Here is a 19,163-nt window from a genome sequence, read left to right on the forward strand (position 1 = left end):
AAACTACTGGTGAAACATAGTGTGATAGAGGTGAAAAGTTTATTCAAACAGCATTTGACATTTCTGTCTTTACTTAACCTACCTATGGAGTGGAATGAATTAAAAAAAACAGTGGATGGGTTTTATAGGGGGCAGTCTTTTTGCGAAGTTGATTTTTCAAAAATTAAGTGTCAGTATGTAAGTTACTCATGAAAGCTTAATTCAGTCTCTGTGCACAAATTCATTAGCATAGCCTTTAATTACACAGTCACACAGTGTTTCCCTTAGGCTCCCTGCCTCCTTCATTGCATTGGATGAATGGTGTCTTGAGTATGTGGCAGCTGTTTAATATTTTTAAGTTCATCATTCAAGTGTTGGCCTTTGCCTTATTTACTGCACAGTCTTTTGAAGCCTGAAATAAGTACACAATTATTCTCTATCAGTTTTAACATATAATCTTTTTTTTAATGATAACAACAATTATAATAATTGTAATTGTAAAAATTGTAATACTTTCTTCTCCACTTCAAGAGAAAAAAAAATATCCTAGCATCATATGTGGAGAAAATGGGATAAGAATAAATCAGAATTAGTGGTAAAACTTCTGTAATAACTTCTTATTGCATGATGCACAACTCAGGTTTTATTTCTCCTAACCAAATGCAATATTAGGTGATGCCTTTTATCTCTCATGTGCTTTTCTGTTATTTTTTATTGCTCAGGTACCAGGATCTCAACCTAGACACTCCAAAAATTAAATACCCATGAGAGATGACCACATGTTAAAATTGTGGTTTTTCATTCTTTCCAGGCTTATACATTAATTGCTATTATGCATTTAATGATGTTAACATTTATATCACATCACAGCCTCCAACTTCTTAGATTCTCCTCATCACATATTTAACTGCAACAGTCTGCTCTTGTCTCCAGGTGTCTAGAAGGACATTTTACTAGTTAGTTTCTATTCCCTGTAAAAATTGTCTCAATAATTTTCATCTCAAGCTATAGTCTAACTCTTTGAACAGGAGTAACTTACGTAAATAAAACTGTGTTCATCCATAAAACTAGTGTTTAAGAAACTGCTATAAATAAATTTATTCCATCCACATTTTCCCAACAATAATCCTTTATGTCTTTTTTTCTTTTTTTTTTTTTTTTGTTATACAGACTTAACACCTAACTATCAGTATACTGATCTTCTTGCTGGGCAGTAATCTTTAGGCCAAAGGAATTCTGCTTTCTTTGTATTGTAGTGTCTGTTAGTTTGCCTGAATGCGTATTTCTCAGACCAAGCTTACAGTTACATTATCAAGGAGCAACACATTGTCCTAATAGGTCCTGATAGCTCCTCCCAAATCAGTTGTTCTTCAGGTGTTTTTCAATAACTCCCAGAACAGTCTTCTCCATAGTTTTCCCAGGCACTGAAGTGAGACTGACAGTAGCTTCCAGGGTCTTCCTTCTTGACTTTCCTAAAAACTGGGATGCATTAGCCAGCTCCCAGTCAACTGGTGCCTCTCCAGGCTCCTAAGAAGATTGAAAAATCGCTTACAGAGGTTTCCCCATGACATCTGTCATTTCTTTGAGTGTTCTCAGATGAATCCGACTGGGATCAAGATGGAACAGCAGATCCCCCACAAGTTTGGAGTTCGCTGGGAGTTTATCATACTCGCAGTCAAGTTCCCCTAGCTCAGGGCAATGGAAAGTCCATAACCCATAACTGTGACTGTGTTCACAGGGGTTTTCAGGGTGAGAGGAGGAGACAAGAATGTTGACTCCATGATCAGAAGGCTTGATTTATTATTTTATGATATATATATATATATTACATTATAATTATACTAAAAAGAAAAGGAAGGAAAAGGTTTCTTCAGAAGGCTGCTAAGCTAAGAATAGAAAAGAATTAACAAAGGCAGCTCTCTTGGACTCTGTCCGAGATAGCTCTGTCTTGATTGGCTATTAATTATAAACATTTAAGGCCAATCACAGGTGGACCTGTTGCATTCCACAGCAGCAGATAATCATTGTTTACATTTGTTGCTGAAACTTTTCAGCTTCAGCAGGAAAATCTTAAAGAAAAGATTTTCACAAAAAGATGTCTGTGACACATAACCAGTGTTTAAGGCTGAAGCAAAGAAAACATTGACCATCCCTGTCTTGTCTATGCCCCTGTTTTTCAGGTGATTGTCTTGCTAGAACTGGATGATGTTATTTTTCACTACCTTTTGCTATCAATGAATTTTAAAAAACTCTTTTAAATGTCCCACATATTTCTGGCCAGATTCAGCTCTAATTGAGCTCTGGCAACATGAATTTTCTCCCTGCAGTGGAGGGTAGCCTTTCTGTATTCCTCCTATGTCACTCGACCTTGCTTTCACAGGCAATACACTTTATTTTTCACCTGAACCCCTGAAGATCCACGTTCAACCAAGTGAGCCCTCTGCCTTGCCTGCTTGACATTTTGGAATTGCCTGCTCCTGTGCACTAAGGAGGTGGCTTTTAAAAAGTGACCAGCACTGATGAATTTCAGCAACTTCAAAAGCATCTGTTCTTCTTATGTTCAGAGGTGAAGTTTTTCCTGATAGATTTCCTCTAGCCACTGGAGATTATAAACCAAACTGCTTTATTGTTCCCATAGCAAATATGGTCATCAATCACAGCTTGACCCAGGAACCTGTTATGATCCCACTTCTGACCCCAAAATAATGTTAGAGTAAGATTATTAAGAGATGCCTCTGCCCTAATCAAGGTGCAAACAAGGCACATGCCAAAGTCAATAGTACAGATTTTACTTAACAATAAATGTGGGGTAGCAAGATAGATAGGAAGAGAAGAAAGGAAGGGGGGAGAAGAGAAAGGAAAGAGTAGGGGGAAGAGAAGGGGAGTGAAGGACAGAGTTGTGGGGACGGAGGGAAGGAGGAGAGAAGGGGAGAAGAGAGGTAGAGAGTGTATAAACAAAAGATGCCACCACCTGGGTTCTTGCAGCATCTCAGCAGCCCTTCTTCTTCTTCTGGTCTTCTCAGTGGGGAGGGGAGGAGGGAGGGAGAGGCTCTTTTATACAGTCTGAGTCCCAGGTATCCACAGAGTGTAACTGCTGCTCCCACAGCTTTGGCTGATGTGTATAAGGACTTGCTTACTTTCTCACATTTTGGTATGATGGGAATTTTTGTCCAGATAGGGTACCCAGATTTGCCTCACCAGGTCTGGCATCTTCTTGTCGTTGCCATCTGTGCTTTTCCCACAGTTTACACAGCAGAATTTTGTCCTGTGTGCTAGTTCCAAACCTTCTCCTCTGTTAGGTCTGGTATTAATGCCTTCCTGTTTTCCATCTGTGCCTAAATTCCTGTATGGTGGCTTATCTTATGGTGGCTTATCTTTGACAGTACTTGAGACAGTTCCTTGTGCTCTTCAAATCTTGACAGAGCCCCTCTCTATTAACAAGCAACAAATCAAAGAGAACATTTTTCCTGGTCATCTCCTTTAGTACCTGTATCAAGAAATTATCAACCAGATGCTCTAGGAATCTTTTGGAACTGTTTCCATCAGCTGTGTAGCATTCACAGTTAACGTCTGGCAAGTTGAACTCCCCAACTTCAGTTTGGTTGGAGAGACAGCCTTGATGCTGTATCAGGACCTCGTAGCAGTAGCCAAAACACTCGAGTGTCACCAACATGTTCTAGCTACCAATACAAAGCACTGCCCTATGAGATCTGCTGTGGGGAAAGGTGACTCCATTCCAGCCATACCCAATACACTTTACACTGCTTACTCTTGGTGTAGAAAGTCTGTCTTGCACGTTTTTCTCCTGAGATTTTTTTCATGTCAAAACTGAGATTAGTTTATTCTGCTGCACCAGAAAACAGCTTGTCCTCAAGTTACATTCTTAGACAATTCTCTTTGGAGTATGTTCACCAAAGTGAGAGCAAAGAGAGGATTTAATTCCTTCCTGGAAGAGAAATATACAGGAAAAATTTTCATTGTTCTGAAAAGCATGAGCTCATAGAGGAAGCAAATAATTTTCTGATTCTTGTCTTACATAATAAAAACCAAAATATACTGCTGCTGATTATTTCACTGCAGGTGAAATCATGCAATACATTTTTTTTTCTTCTGTAAAAAAGGAGTTTTAAAATGCTCTATTGTAGCACTTAGTGAATATTACAGAAGGCTAGCCTAAAACTTGCTGCACAATATTTGTTACATTAGGATATAGTACAACTATGTTCATTTTACTTTGTATTTTGGGCATCTCCATAAATATTTTATCACGACATGCAGATCTTTAGTTTTAGTTTAGTGTTAGCATTCTTTTACTGCTTTACCTAATGTCACTGTGCTGACCTTCAGCAGCCTAACTCCACTGTAACTTAAGTTTTAAGGTTGGAAATAAATATTATTCACCTTTATGAGGTGAATTAAAAAACAATTTCTAATGTAAGAATATTTATTGACTTCCTAGGTTTTTTCTAGTGGAGGAAGAAATTCCCGTGTGTAATTTAACAAGAAGCCTATTACACTGTAGAACATCAACTTGTAGTAAATGTCTTTCAAGATATTTTCTCTGAGTTTTTGTTTTGTAAGCTTTCTTTCAAATGTCTTGTCATGTTTTCAGTCTCTGCATTAGTTTAAAAGTAGCATAGTGACATTTTTGCAGGAACAACTCTTATTTTCAGAAAACTGTCCAGTACTAAGGAGGTGATCTTTGAATCATTGAAACTGCGGGCTCTCTTTAATATAATACATGGAAGAGTGGAACTATAGAATAGCAGATGATGTAGTGGAAGAAGTACTACTTTCTGACCTTTTATGGCAGGGCAATAATCAATTTTTGCATGATAAAATTTTCCTATAGTGCTAGTTAAAAACTTTCACTAAATATGATAATGTAAAGGAGCAGATTGTAAAGGCAGTGCAAGCTATGTGTCTTGCATGATATTGGAAAGTAAACAACAATTTTTATCAGCTTCACGTTGAACATCGAGTTCTGACAATGAGAGTAATTGCTGCATAATTGCTGTTTTGTTCTAAGAGTTTGATGATTTGCTGAGGCCCAGGTGTATTTTATTTGCTGGCATATCACTTGGAATAATACATCTATAATTATCTCCATCTACTTTGTGGGGAAAACTCATGCTGTACTCATAGTGTTACAGCAGAGTGGCCCGAGATTGTTAGACTACCTTGCCAGGAAATCATGCTCTTTGAGTCAGAAAGAGTAAACAAGAAACTATAGTTGCTCTCTTGACTCAAAAGATTTATCACTGCTTTAAAATCAATGAAGCTTCTGAGAAAGATAACAGATTTCTAACTGCTGTTTAACTTCATTTTTTTCACTTCATCATCTGTATTTTAGTTTTGTATGTAAATGAAAATGGTAATAGGCAGCCTAAATAAACTTTATGGCTATCAGGCTATTCCCATTGTCGTTTGCTTGAATCCTGTCAACTCAGCTATCAAGTGAAGCATGCACAATTTAAATAAAAATTATTGCATCTTCAAGTTCTCTGACATAAGTCCTTAAAATACATTTTTTTTCAATAACATAGAATGGCTTAGCTTGATATTTCCTGAATTACATGAACTGTATTTTCTCTTTCTTATCAGATTGAATGGAAATTCCATTAATAAAGACTATGAAAAATGAGGTCATTAGACCTAAAACAAAGACATTTTATTGTGTATCAAGGAAAATTAAAATGTTAATGAACTATTATAATTGAACTATTATAATTGAATATGTTTTGAATCAGTCTGAATCAGTCCTTTTGTTTTCTGTGGTCTTAATTTCTCTTATATTTCTGTTTCAATAAGTAACATCAACTAGTTATATTCCAAGTTGTATAAGCTGTCAGTAAGGTTCAGTACAGGTTAGAGCAAGGGGATGGACATGAGAAAGAAAAAACAGCAAGAAGAAGAAATGAGGTCCTTCAATATTTTTTTTACATGGTTATGTTCAGTGTCCTGTAGTTGATCTAAAGCTTATAGATTAGAAAGCATTAAACAATCCATTAAGTGTCTTTATAATTCAGAAGCCATACTTTTAGGTTCAGTCATTACTGATTTTATCTTTAAAAATTTAATATTAAATTGGATGCACATGCAATTTGGAATACTATACTTTCCTCTTAAGCTTTTTAGGTGATTCTTAGTCTTTTATTTTGTGTGCAAATATGCACTTAAAGCAAATCACATGCAACTTATAGATAAATTTATTTCAATGGCTCGACTGCATAATTTACTCTCATCCTCACATTGACCTTTTTCCAATATTTTACTGTTACAGATTGGACACAGTCACAGTAGTAATCTTTCTAGTGTAGAGAGGAAATTCCTGCCTAAATAACACTTTTCTCTGATTTGTATATTTTAACCATAATAGAGAGTGAAACAATAAAACATATTATTGGAAAAACAATTCATTGCTTTGAGGTTGAATCATAATTTCGCAAGTAAGTTAAGAACTAGTTTAATTTTTCTTTACAGTTTAGAAACTCTGAACTTTAACTGGTTTTTTGGGCTGAAGTTATCTGTGCTCGATGGCTATCTCACTTGAAGTGCTTATAAGTAAATTCGAAGAAAACACTTAGTATCTTTAAATACCATGATTTCAGGAAAATGCATTCCATTGTGACCAGTAAAAAAACAAACAAAGAAACAAAAAAGAGCCTGATAACCTTTCTGATAAGTTCTGACTTTCTTGCACGTTGAATCGGTGACCTGAAATTTGGCAAGGGGACATCTAACCAGATTTAGTTTGTAAAATTATGATTTGTATAGGCTCACTCACTTGTTTAAGAGGATTTAGCTTACAGAAACTGAAATCCCCAAGAGCTTAGTCCGAGCTGCAGTCTTATCAGAGCTCCTAGCAAGGTTCCTGTCTCTTATTATGACTTTATTTTTTGAGGTGTAGGGGGTGTGAGAGCATTCCATTTGCAACTTGGCTAAAGTCTACATTCGACAGCCAGGTTTAGATGAAATTTATATGCATCTATGTGCTGAATAACCTTGGCTGACTGCGATAAGTCCACGAAGCTGCTCCCACTCCCCCTCCTGAGCAGAACAAGGGAAGAAAATAGGATAAAAAACTCATGGGTTGAAATTAAAATGGAAAATAACTTACCAGTTACTGTCATAGATAAACAGACTTAACTGAAAAATGTTTAATTTGATTTATTGCCAAATAAAAACAAAGTAGGATAGTAAAAAGTGAAAACAAAACTAAAAAATTTCCTCTGCCTCTTTGTCTTCCCAGATTCCACTCCTTTATTCCAACCTCTTCTAACTTTTCCTTCACCTGGGCAGTAAGGGTGGATCGGGAATGGGGAATGGGATTTGTGGCCAGCTCATAACACTTGGTCTTTGCCACTCCTTCCTCCTCATGCTCTTTCCCTCATTCAGTGTGGAGTGCTTTGTGTCATCTGTAGTTCTCTTAGAGCTGCTCTAGCATGTGTCTTTTCCATGGGCTGTGGTCCTTCAGGAAAGGACTGCTCCTCTAGTTGCAGATCCTTTCAGGGCTTATCCCGTTGCTGCTATGTGGGGTCATCCACAGGCTCCAGCAGAGACCTCCGTGTGCTGCAGACAGACAGACAGACAGACTGCTTCCCAGTGACCTTCACCACGGGCTGCAGGGGAATGTCTGCTCTGACACCTGGAGCACCTCTTCTGCTTCCTTCTCTGACCCTCATGTTTGCAGGGCTGTTTCTCACATATTTTTATTGATCTTCTGTCACAGTTGCTTTGCAGCATTTTTTTACCCTTCTTAAATATGTCATTACAAGGGCACCACCATTGTTTCTGGTGGGTTCAACTTTGACCAGAAGTAGGTCCTTCTTGGAGCTGGCTCTGTCCATCATGGGAGCAGCCTCTTCTCACAGAGGTCACTTCTGCAGACCCCTGACTACCAAAACCTTGTTGTCTAAGTCCAGTACAAATGTATTAAATTACTTTTGGAGCAAACCCTGTTTTGTGTTCATAGTGTTGATCTGGGAACTGCTCTGTGTGTGTGTGTGTGTGTGTGTGTGTGTGTGTGTGTTTGTGTGTGTTTGCCAGACAATAGTATTTGTTCTGTGTTTTGGGATTGGGGTTTTTTGTGTGTTTGGTTTTAGTCTGTTGTTGCCTCCTTTTGGAAAGATATAGTTGCCTGGGCTCAGAAGGGAATAACTGATTGAACTAGAAAGAAGTAGGTTGAAGGATCATGGGACCAGAAGCTTGGGAAAGAAAGCAAGGCACATAAATAAGTCTTGGTAACGGTTTCTCTAGACTTTCCTTTTTGCTGTGTTCCATGACCTTCTAAAAAAGGCAAAAGCAAGGTGGAACTAACAGTCTTACATCACGACTAGATGTTTAGCTCAGCAAAACTGAAAAAGTTTAACTGACAATAAAGTTGGTACCAAATTAAAACCTTGGTAGTGATCTATAGTCACATGTATATTCAGAACATGGAACCATTATGAAAGGTATCAGAGGACAAATGTATTGATTGCCATTAAGGAAGAGTTGCAGAGCTGGTGCAGGTTGCCTTGATCAATAGATTTGAAAGGGTCAACGGATAATATACTAGCTGCAAATAGATTCACTGTTGTCACAGACCAACTCTGTAGGTATCATAGATACATTCTTGATATTAGCCTCAACAGTCTTGGGTTTGGACTTCTATCTGCGCACATTTACCATTAAAGATGAAAAAGAAGAGCACTATTTATAGCAAAAGGATCAAAATTATCTGTACAAAGCTGACTCCTATGTTGCCGGAAAAATATTCCTTGAATTAGTTCATTTTCATTTATATGTTCTTTGAAAGCATACTGACAGTTGGAGAGGAATCTATTTAGTCCAGTGGAACATTTTGTTTTCCCAAAGATTTTCTTAACTGGAGTGAAAGGCCTTAGTCAAATCATCAATGACACAAATGGGATTCCTCTTACTCAAAATATTAAAGCAGGGTATTGCATGTTCTTATCATAACCTAGAATACTTCATAAACATCAAAGAAACACATTCTCTACAGCTGAATCTCTTTAGGATGATTAACAACATGCTTTCATTTTATTTAGTCTAAGGAAGAAAACCAGTCTTCTTTTAAAATGAGAAAGGCCTCACCACTTAAATAAAAATTATTCAGACACAGTAATTATAGAATTTCTCTAACTGCTAGTAAATGTATTTTAGTCTTAATTTTACCTTGAAAATTAATTCAGACATTTCTGCATATGGTGACTACCCATTCATTTTGTTTTTTTCCTTTTGACAAGTTAAGCAGTAACCACTGGTCTAAGGGATATTCTGTGTATTCCCATTGAAACTGTTCATGTAAAGGATTGCAGACTTAGATAAAATTCCTTACTATTATTTTTCCATTTATTCTTCACTGAGATTGTCTAGTGTCTGTCTTTCCATAAGGAAAGCTAGTAATGTAGTAGTCTGCTACTAAAAGTTATGTAAGTGAGAACTGCTGAAATTCATAGATATTTTTTCTCTTTAACAAAACTACTTTATTTTTTGAGGTTTAACTATGTGATATCACACACCAGAATATCAAACTGCATTTTAAGTTTTAAATTTGAAAAGCTACATGAAATGTTCTTCAAATTATTCAGTGATCCATCTTTGGTCCAACTAAAGTCAGGTATATTGAGGAAAAGTCATCCTGAATTAGTTAACTATGCCCCGATGTAGCTGCTTCAGACTGAATTAGCTGCATAATGAAAGCAAATATAATATAACTCCTTGCATCCCTTTTGCTTGGTTCTTAGTAGAGGGAGATTAGCTGAAGAAGAAAGGTGTGATTGATTAAAAGCTCTAGTGTTTGGGAAGCAAAGGGGATTGAAGAGGCAGACAGGAATGTAACGATACATATACATACTGCAGTTTCAGAAGAACACAATATCTCTCTTGACATGCATCTTCACATCAAAATTATACTGAAACAAAGCAAGTGTTACTTCAATATGACTGAAGGAGAAAGACCATAGTGACAGGGTTTGGGACACTATAGTTATGAAGGCAACAGAAATCTCTTGAGGCAGCATAGATTAAATACAAGCATTGTTGCTAATTCTCACAACTTTAACTGAAATTCTTTAAGAGATAAAATACCAACTGTTTTTGCAAGCAAATATGGTATTAACAAGATACTGTGATTTAGAAGTGATTTATTAAAAATGTGAATATTGATCTAATACCAATATCCAACTGATGGACAAAGACTCTCTAACAGTTTAAAGATAGAAAGTGTATGTTTACTGCGACAGCCAGGCAGCGTGCAGGATAGCTCCCAAATACACACTGCAATTTACAGGTGATTACAGACTCCTTTTATCTGTACAAGTATTGAATACCCAAAACACAGATACATATTCATAACCTTGGTACATCCCATTCCCCGCTTCATGTGGTAATTAGTTAAGCATGCATAGTTTGTTTCTTTAAATGGGTCAGTGGTCCCTTTCATGAGGAGGGTCCCAAAATGAAGAAGTAAATGAAGTCTTCCTGGTTATGACCTTTCTACCTTTTCAATGAAAATATGACAAATGAACCCTTGGTAGAACTCCCATTCCCATCTTTTGGTTTCAGAACAGAGAAGGCCTTATGTTCCTACAAGCTATTTATCAGTTTCTATATTCTTTATTAAAAACCCAGCTAACCAAACATTATGTTGACAAGCAAACAATTATTAGTTAACCACTAACTCTTAACTTCATCAAGGCCTACCCATTTACTTTAACTCCAATGAAGCTTACCTCTAACTAAAACCTCGGCTCCTCTAAAATCCCTAAATTCCTTAAAGATTATGTCTCAGAAGTATTTCAACAAAAATTTAGGAAATACTCCCAATTTTGTTCATTTTTTTTATATGAATGGGAAGTCTCACGGTGTGATTAAACTGTTTGTGTGGATAGAGTTCTACATAACAGTTTGTTTTCTAAATCTAAATTAAGCGTGTAACTTATGTTATTGGAGGTGCAGTTATTATTTAAGGCCAGGCCAGCTTATTTCTGGCTGACTAGTAAATAACTCAACTTTAGATATGGAACACAGTCCTGAATAGGAAGAGAAGGAATATGTATGTCCATAAAATCTGTAAGTACCTCAAATATATAACAGAACGTAGTCATGAAATATATTATTGTAGTAGTAGAAAACTTCAGATAAATTGTGGAGTAAAAATCATATTGATATATCTACTGTCCCTCTGAAAAATCTATTGTCATGAAGAATGGCTGTAACTTGTTTTTTCTTTATACTAGAAATGTTGAGTGTTAGTGATATGCTTAAAATGTTACTTTTAATGGTGTCTGCCATTGTTTTCTTACTTCATTCTCAGAGGATCTTCATCTGACTTTTCTATGAGTTTCATTAGAAAAATTATCCTCCTTTAATTCATTTTCCCCATTTTTTTCTTTGTGAAATGATCACATTCTGGCTCTTCAATTTATATGATCAGGAAATGAGAAGTACCTTGACAACTGGCACAGTTCAGCAAGGGCATAGAGAGTTATCACCACCTACATAGTAAGGAAAGAATAACTCTTTTTTTATAGATTTATTTTCTCCCCATAGAATTTGAGCAGAATAGAACTGACTCTATACCCTTGAATGGCTGTTCTGTATAGCACAATATAGACAAAACATCTCATGAATTCATATAGGGAAAAGACTGTTGTGCTTAAATCCTCCTCATCATCTCCTTTCCTCCCTTTGCATACCTGATTCTTCTGCAGAGGGAGCCAGGAGCACAGGGAAGGTGCTGGGACACTGTAATGGGTGTCACACCCGGAGTGGTCAGGCACAGATGGAGTTTTCTCATAGTTTGGCTACAGGCATCATTCCATTCTGCTTGTATTTAAAAACAATGCAAGATTCATTCCCTATCTTTACACTTGCCAATTGCTAAAAAAAATAGCCCCACTACATATTATACAAGATTCTTATTTCCTATCTTTTAGGCAAACAAGGAAAGAAAAAAGAAAATAAATACAAAATAAATATAAAACTATTCTGGTCAGAATTGAGGGTGAGAAAATCACAGTAGTTGTTCTGGGTAAAAATAGTGGTTAAGATGAAACAAATTTTTTATATATCTGGATTTCCCAGGACTGGAATCTGTAGATAAAAATTTGATCATTAGAAGGAAATAAGGATATTGATAACCTTTAAAATACAACTGAAAATCACATGGAAATAGACATTTTATTCTTTCACAATAGAACTTTCATCCTTTGCTTTTAAAAATACTCCCACTTTACAGTAACAGGTAATACACAAAGCTATCTCTTTTATTTGAAGATACATACAAACATTAAAATATTTAGGAGAAGGACTGTTAAATGATTCAAATTTCAGTTTGTTTACAGATACCTAAACACTATTACAAATAAATGCAACCAATCTCCAATCTATTACCATGTAAATTGGTAAGAATCGTCTAAGACTGCTGAAATTGGTCCAAAACTGTTTGTCTGATATGTTTCTTTATGTTTTTTGAGTGTACATACTATGAAGACACATGGCGTAATTTACATTATTTATTATCCTGGTTTATACTGAGAAATGTATATGTTCTTCATTCATAAGTCATTAGTTTTTATTTTTCCTATTTCTGCTTTTTCTGTGCCTTTTCTCCTTAATATTTCAGTTTGAATTTTCAGGATAAGATAGATGATGTGTTGGATTGATTCCAGCTGAATGCCAGGCACCCACCAAAGTGGCTCTATCACTCCACTCCTCAGCAGGACAGGGGAGATTAAGCATAAAAAAAGGTTTATGGGTCAAGATAAGGCCAGAATTACCGGTGACCATGGGATGGAAAACAGTCTTGACTTGGGGAAATTAATTTAAATTTTTGCCAATCAAAATCAGAGTAGGATAATGAAAAATAAAGAACAAAATGTTTAAACATTTTCCCCCTGCCCCCCCTCCCCCCACTCTCCCCCCCAAGTTCTCCTTTCTTGGCCTTAACTTTATTCCAGAATTGTCTCCCTTCTCCCTTTCAGTGGCGCAGCAGGACAGGGAATGGGGACTGCTCAGTTCATCACACACTGTCTCTGCTGTTGCTTCCTCTTCATGGGGAAGGACTCCTCGCACCTTTCCTCTGCTCCAGCATGAGGCCCTTCCAAGGGGGGCCAGAATTCCACAAACTTCTCCAGTGTGGGCTCTTCCCACAGGCTGCAGTTCTTCTCAATGTGATCCTGCATGGATCCCTTTCAGGGGCACAGTCCTTCCACTATCAAAACCTTAGCACGCAAACCTAAGGATCATTATGCTAACACTGGTTCCTTGGCCTTTGCCAGCAAAAGTAACTCAAATTGCCTCCTTTATTTGAGATATTCATGAACTGTCTGGACACAATCCCGGGCAAAGTGTCTGCTTGAGCAGGGAGGTTGGACCTGATGACTCACTGTGCTCCCTTCCAGCCTTACCTATTCTGTGATTCTGTGAAATATATGATGATTTTTCTAAATTTTTGAATAAGAAAATCCTGCACTGGGAATATAAGCACAACAATTTCACAACTAAGTTAGATATATGTATTCAGTAATATGTATATAAATTGTGCATACCATGGTATTTCAAAGTGGGATTACATAAATTTTTAATGTATTATCTTGAAAAATGCCAGTGTATCTATATATGGTGGTGAATGTCTGTAGCTTTTGCATAAAGAATTCAAATATCAAACAGCAAGTTTTATCTTTTTGAATTACATACTTGCACTTTCTTTTCACGTCCTAGTATTTAGTTCCTCCAGTATTTTTTGTTTCAAAAAATACTGTGTAATGAATTCAAATGCTCTTTTACTAATGAATAAACAAATCTAGTTGCGTGTCATATTTCCTTTGATGCAGTCAGTAGAACAAATAATGAGCATTATTCTGAGATGTTGTTAAAATATAGAATGTTTGGTCTTGCTTGGTGTTTCTCTGAAGGACTACTATTTTGAATCTCTGCTGAAGTAATAACAAGTCTTCAGTATTGCCCTTTTCCAGTGTGCACCAGTGATCTCTTTTCTTTCAAAATTATTTTCCTTATAGGAATCACATTCTTATCTTTTATTCACTCTTGAGTTACAGGAATGGAAAGACAGACAAGTTACCTCTTCAAACCCTAACTCCAGTGCATTTCTGTCAAAATGCATTTGTGTAGCAAGTGACCATTTCTTTTCCCCAAGGCCCCCTTAGTCACCTCCAAAATGGGCTTGTCCTTCCCATGAAGACAAGGGTAAAAGAAAGAAAAAACAACATTCCTATCTTGATATACTGGGGGCTGTTGTAGCCTGGGCCTCTCCCTTCAGTACATCACTGGGTAGAAACCTGCAAAATCTTTCAGTGAGATATACAAAAGTAGTGTAAGGATAATTTAAAATGAAAGGAGATGGTTATCTTAATTTTCTTTATATTGTTCTTTTACTCTTCCCTTAACCTGATATATTTTCTAGATATTTCTTGTTAGAATACTTTGGCAATTATTAAATTAATTCAATAGCTGTGAAACTGCTGACTGTATAGATTTTTTTTAGGATAATTGCTTTTTTTCAAACTTAGTATCCTAAATAGTTTCAGCAGGAGTTTTTCTTTTTAAAAAAGATATCTTCGTAACATCATCAGAAATCATCCCTCATTTTACTGTTAATGTCCTTCTTTGTGAAATAATTTATGAAAACAAAAATGGATTTGTTTTCTATCTCAAAAAACTTAAAACACAAAATATGTATGATTCATTGTTAACACATTTAACAATTTTATTTTTTGGTAGAGGTTATTGCCCTTTTTATAAGGCTACAATGAAATAAGGACTATTTACCATAAATAATATTATCATAAGGTGTTGTTTTTTCCTTAGGCACAAATAGCAATACTTATCTTTTGTATCACAGTGGTAATGATCACAGGAAAGCAAATATCCATCCTAGCCATCTCATTGTAGCTAACATAAAGTGCAAATCTCAAAAAGCAGAATGAACCATAAAAGAGATCAAAAACCAATACGTAACACTACAAAGTAACCAAAATGTAAAATAAAATACAAAAATGTGCTTAACCAACAAATTTACTTTTGACTTTTCAAGGTAGCTGATATATATAATAAACGTATTCCAATTACTTAGACTAATATATTAAAGAAACAGTGTTTCTAAACTAAAATATACTCTGTAACAATTTCTGCTGCGAATGGCACTTTTTTTACAGCTGTATTGCATCAAAGAGAGCATAAAAATTACTATTATTTTAGTCCAACAAATACAGTAAGCAATGGACTCTTACATGCAGTTTTTTCTTGACAGGCATTCAAGTTATTTTCCTGAAAAGTAGCCCATATACCTTCTCCTTCTCTTCACAATTTGCTGCCTCACACTGACATTTCCAATTTTTTAGTTGTGGGGTTTTTTATGTTTTAATTATGGCATTAATAATTAATCTGTCTGAAAATTTACTGTTTTACTGCTAATCGTAAAACAACAGTAAATTACATCTGTTTATCATGAATGAATTATTTACAGTGAGGGACTAGTATGAGTGTTTCAAGAAGAGAGGCTCTGTCAGGCTCTGGATCTAACTGCTTAGGAAGTTTTGAAACAAAATATGTAGTGCAGGGAAGCTGAAACACAAGTGGTAGAACTAGCAGTAAAAAATCTGATTTTAATTTACTCCTTAGTGAATTAAAATAAATATTAATACACTTTCCTAAAATCATGCTATTTAAAATGTGATTATATGACAAAAGCCCAGGAATCGGTTTGGTTTTTTTTCTCTCTGTTTTAAGGAAAGTTTATTGACATTCTCTAAAGAAATCTAAGAAGTATTTGCACTTCAATTAACAAAAAAAAAACCAAAAAACCAACAACTAAACAGCAGCAAAACCCCAAACAAAACAGAAACTCAAACAAAATTATTTCTGCTCCTGTGGAAAATTAAGTAATGACACAAATAGTCTGTTTCAAATTCAGAGACGAACTGATGCTAATACAAAATTTAGAAAGTGTATAAAAGTGTTGCAAGGAATGCATCCAGAAAAATTTTAAAAATAAAGAAAGAAATATTTGCTATAAATTTAAATTAATACAAATGGGGTTTATGACTGGTTTAATTAATTTAAATCTATTATTCATACAACATTTTGTTCAACTTGATTTTGTTTATGAAAGGAGATTCAGCATAAGGCTATGGATATAATCTCTTAAGTACAGGATGCAATCTCTCAAATACAGCAATCACATAGAATTTTTTTCCCAACTAGCTCCTGTAAATGACTTTAATCTGCCTAAAAATTTCTTGAATGCAGAGCAGTTCCTTTGAGTCCTAAAAAGGATAGTTTTGATCAGCTACGTATCTTTTCAAATTTGAGAAAAAAACATGGAATCTCTTGCCCAGCTACATCAGAATAGAAGACCCAAAACAGAGTAAATTGCAGTAGATATAAATCCATTTACTGCCTGCATTTTCTATACATTGTTTGAGAAAACTACAGTAAGTTACATGATGTAGTCACTTGCTAGAGAACTAGTTTATAGAATTCATTTGTATATAGAATATATTTGTTTTCCCAAATGAAATATGAAATGACTTCAACACTTAGGATTATATTCATCCACCAGGACAGCCTAGGAAAACTTTATATTTCTTTAGCAGTTAAAAACTGAGCAGTTCTGTAGATCTGACATTAACAGTCACATGAAAATTGATGACAGGAGAGTGAGTTTGTGTGTTCTTTGGGATAGCTTATGTTGTTTCTTCAGGAAAGCTGCAACTTTTTTTTTTTTTTTTTTTTTTGAGGTTTGTAATCTCAGGATAAATTGAACATGGGTTTTTTTGCTTTTATAATAGTAAATTATATCAATCCTTTCATAGAACTGTTTGGAAAAAAATACAAATAAACCAAAAAGAAGTGTTCATGTTTTTTTATGCTTTTTATTAGAGTGTTTTCTTTTGTGGTTTTTGAGTTTTATTTATCTAAACAGAATAATAAATCCTTCCAAAACTCTGTGGAGTATATTTTTAGATAATCTTCAAGTCTTTTTCAGTTTCTTGTTAAAATTGAATGGTCTTCATTTGCTTTGTGTCACATTTTAATTGTATTTAGAAGTTTAATATCCGAAAGCTTTGAGAAATCAAGTGTATGCTGCTGAAAACATTACCCTGGAAAAATTGTTTGTGTTAAAATCAAAACACTTGCTATTCTGTTTTTACATTGTAGTCAAACTATCATATATGGAAATGTGAGAAAAAGAGAAAAGGCTTCAAGTCCTTTAAAGAGAAAACCTCAAACTATGGTACAGGGTGTTTGATGCTGTCATTACATGTAAATTTTTAGAACATTCTTCCATGCTTGTAACCACTGAAAGTTCCACACAGGATGCAGCTTGTGAGAATATCATAGCTCTAATATTTGTTGAGGTAGTAATCATTCAGATTACTTGCTGTTAAGACTACTGTGGTAAAATGTTATTTGACTATAGAGAAATTATTTTTTGGATATGTTTACATAATGCATGTGTATATAAATTTGTATATTTATTTATGTCTAGCCTCCTTTTATGCTGTGGGCAATTCTTTTGGTGCCACCACTCCCTTATCATGTCATTGGTACCTCAATTGGAACTGTATTGGAACATGCACAGTGTTTACACGTTGGGGAACTGATCTCTGTTTCTATTTTTAAGAGTTCATGTTCTAGTAGCACTATTTTACTTAATGATATTAAGGTTTAAAATTTTATGAAATAAAATAGGGCAGAAACACTTTTCCTCATATCCTTTAATTTTCAAGTATTTAATAAACACAAAGAGTTTTGATTTTTCTAATCCCTTGTAGTGGTTGAATTGTAGCCAACAACTAAGCCCAACACAACCACTCACTCATTCCCCCTTATGCAGAATTTCCTCCCTAAGAAGCTGGGGTATAAAATCAGATTCAGTGGTGCATTTTGACAGCTGTTCTTATGTAGATCATTTTAATTCGCTTAGAATTTTCTACATGTCAGCATATACATGCAGCAAGTTTGTTTTATTCTTCTATGAATAAATCCCTTATTTATTTCAACAGAAATTGAAAAAGAAAGCTGTGGGGATCCTGGAACACCATTGTATGGTATTAGAGAAGGGGACGGATTTTCTAATCGTGATGTTTTAAGGTTTGAATGTCAGTTTGGATTTGAATTAATTGGAGAGAAATCTATCATTTGCCAAGAAAACAACCAGTGGTCTGCAAACATACCAATCTGTATTTGTATGTACCACATATTTTCTTATTATTATTTTTAAGGCATTGTGATTAGCTTTACTTATGGGTAATAATTATGGGTAATTATTTGTGTGATTGATTTCAGAGTTAAAAAGCTATTAACTCTCTTGATAGGATGAATTTACTTTTTCTTAGCAGGTTTGCCTAATGTACATGCCCAAGGGATGTACATTATATACTTATACCAAGTCTTAAAGCAATTCTCTTTATGTGCTTTGATATAGTGGTTTATTATTGGCTTTTTTTTTTTTTTTTGGTAGGATTCTGTTGATTTTATGATGTAAATTATGCATGATACAATTTTGATAGCCAGTCTTAAATTTTAATATATTTCCTCAGATTAGAAGTCGCAGAATTGAAATCAAGAGTTTAAATTATTTACATTTCCCCCATGTATTTTATATAAATACCTATTATCACTTAGATTATCATAAATATTCATAGCTCTCTTCCAGCAGCATTCTATAGGATAAGTAAAACATTTGCGCTACATAGCATAAGTAAAACATTTGCACTACGTGGCATAAGTTGTATTATATAGCACAGGTATATACAATGTTTTGATACTTATTTGTGGCAGCACCTACCTTAACTTTTCCACTAAATAGTATGGATCAAATATATTCAGAGTGCAATCAGTTGTTTTCATCTCTGCAACTCAATTTAATATGGCTCAGCTGAATTTATTGAATATAATATGTTATCCTGATAACAACAAAACATCTCATCTCTTTGAGGCTTCTTAATTTCTTGTGCCTCTGTGTGAACAACAAATGATAAGGGCACTATTGACTTTCTGCCCCTTTAATGCACTCAGTAGGAGGTCTGCTCATCTAAGCAGCTCCCTGCAAGAGAAAATAAGTGGTGCCAAGTGATTGTTATCAAGAGTAAATTGTAAGGACTGCCATGGATTTCCAATGCAACACATATGTTCTGTATTTTTTGTGA

At 35.1% G+C, this 19,163-nt stretch overlaps 1 protein-coding gene across 3 annotated transcripts in view; it reads left to right on the forward strand.

Moving 5' to 3' along the window:
- The window catches only part of CSMD3 (CUB and Sushi multiple domains 3), a 588,763-nt gene that overhangs the window by 314,641 nt on the left and 254,959 nt on the right, over positions 1-19,163 (forward strand). For all 3 annotated transcript variants that reach the window (XM_063173375.1, XM_063173384.1, XM_063173392.1), the window contains one exon: positions 18,018-18,200. In XM_063173375.1, coding sequence (XP_063029445.1) covers positions 18,018-18,200 — 183 coding nt within the window. The remainder of the gene's footprint in view (positions 1-18,017; positions 18,201-19,163) is intronic.

The sequence above is a fragment of the Melospiza melodia genome, chromosome 1, assembly GCF_035770615.1.
Source record: "Melospiza melodia melodia isolate bMelMel2 chromosome 1, bMelMel2.pri, whole genome shotgun sequence".
NCBI classification, from domain to species: domain Eukaryota; kingdom Metazoa; phylum Chordata; class Aves; order Passeriformes; family Passerellidae; genus Melospiza; species Melospiza melodia.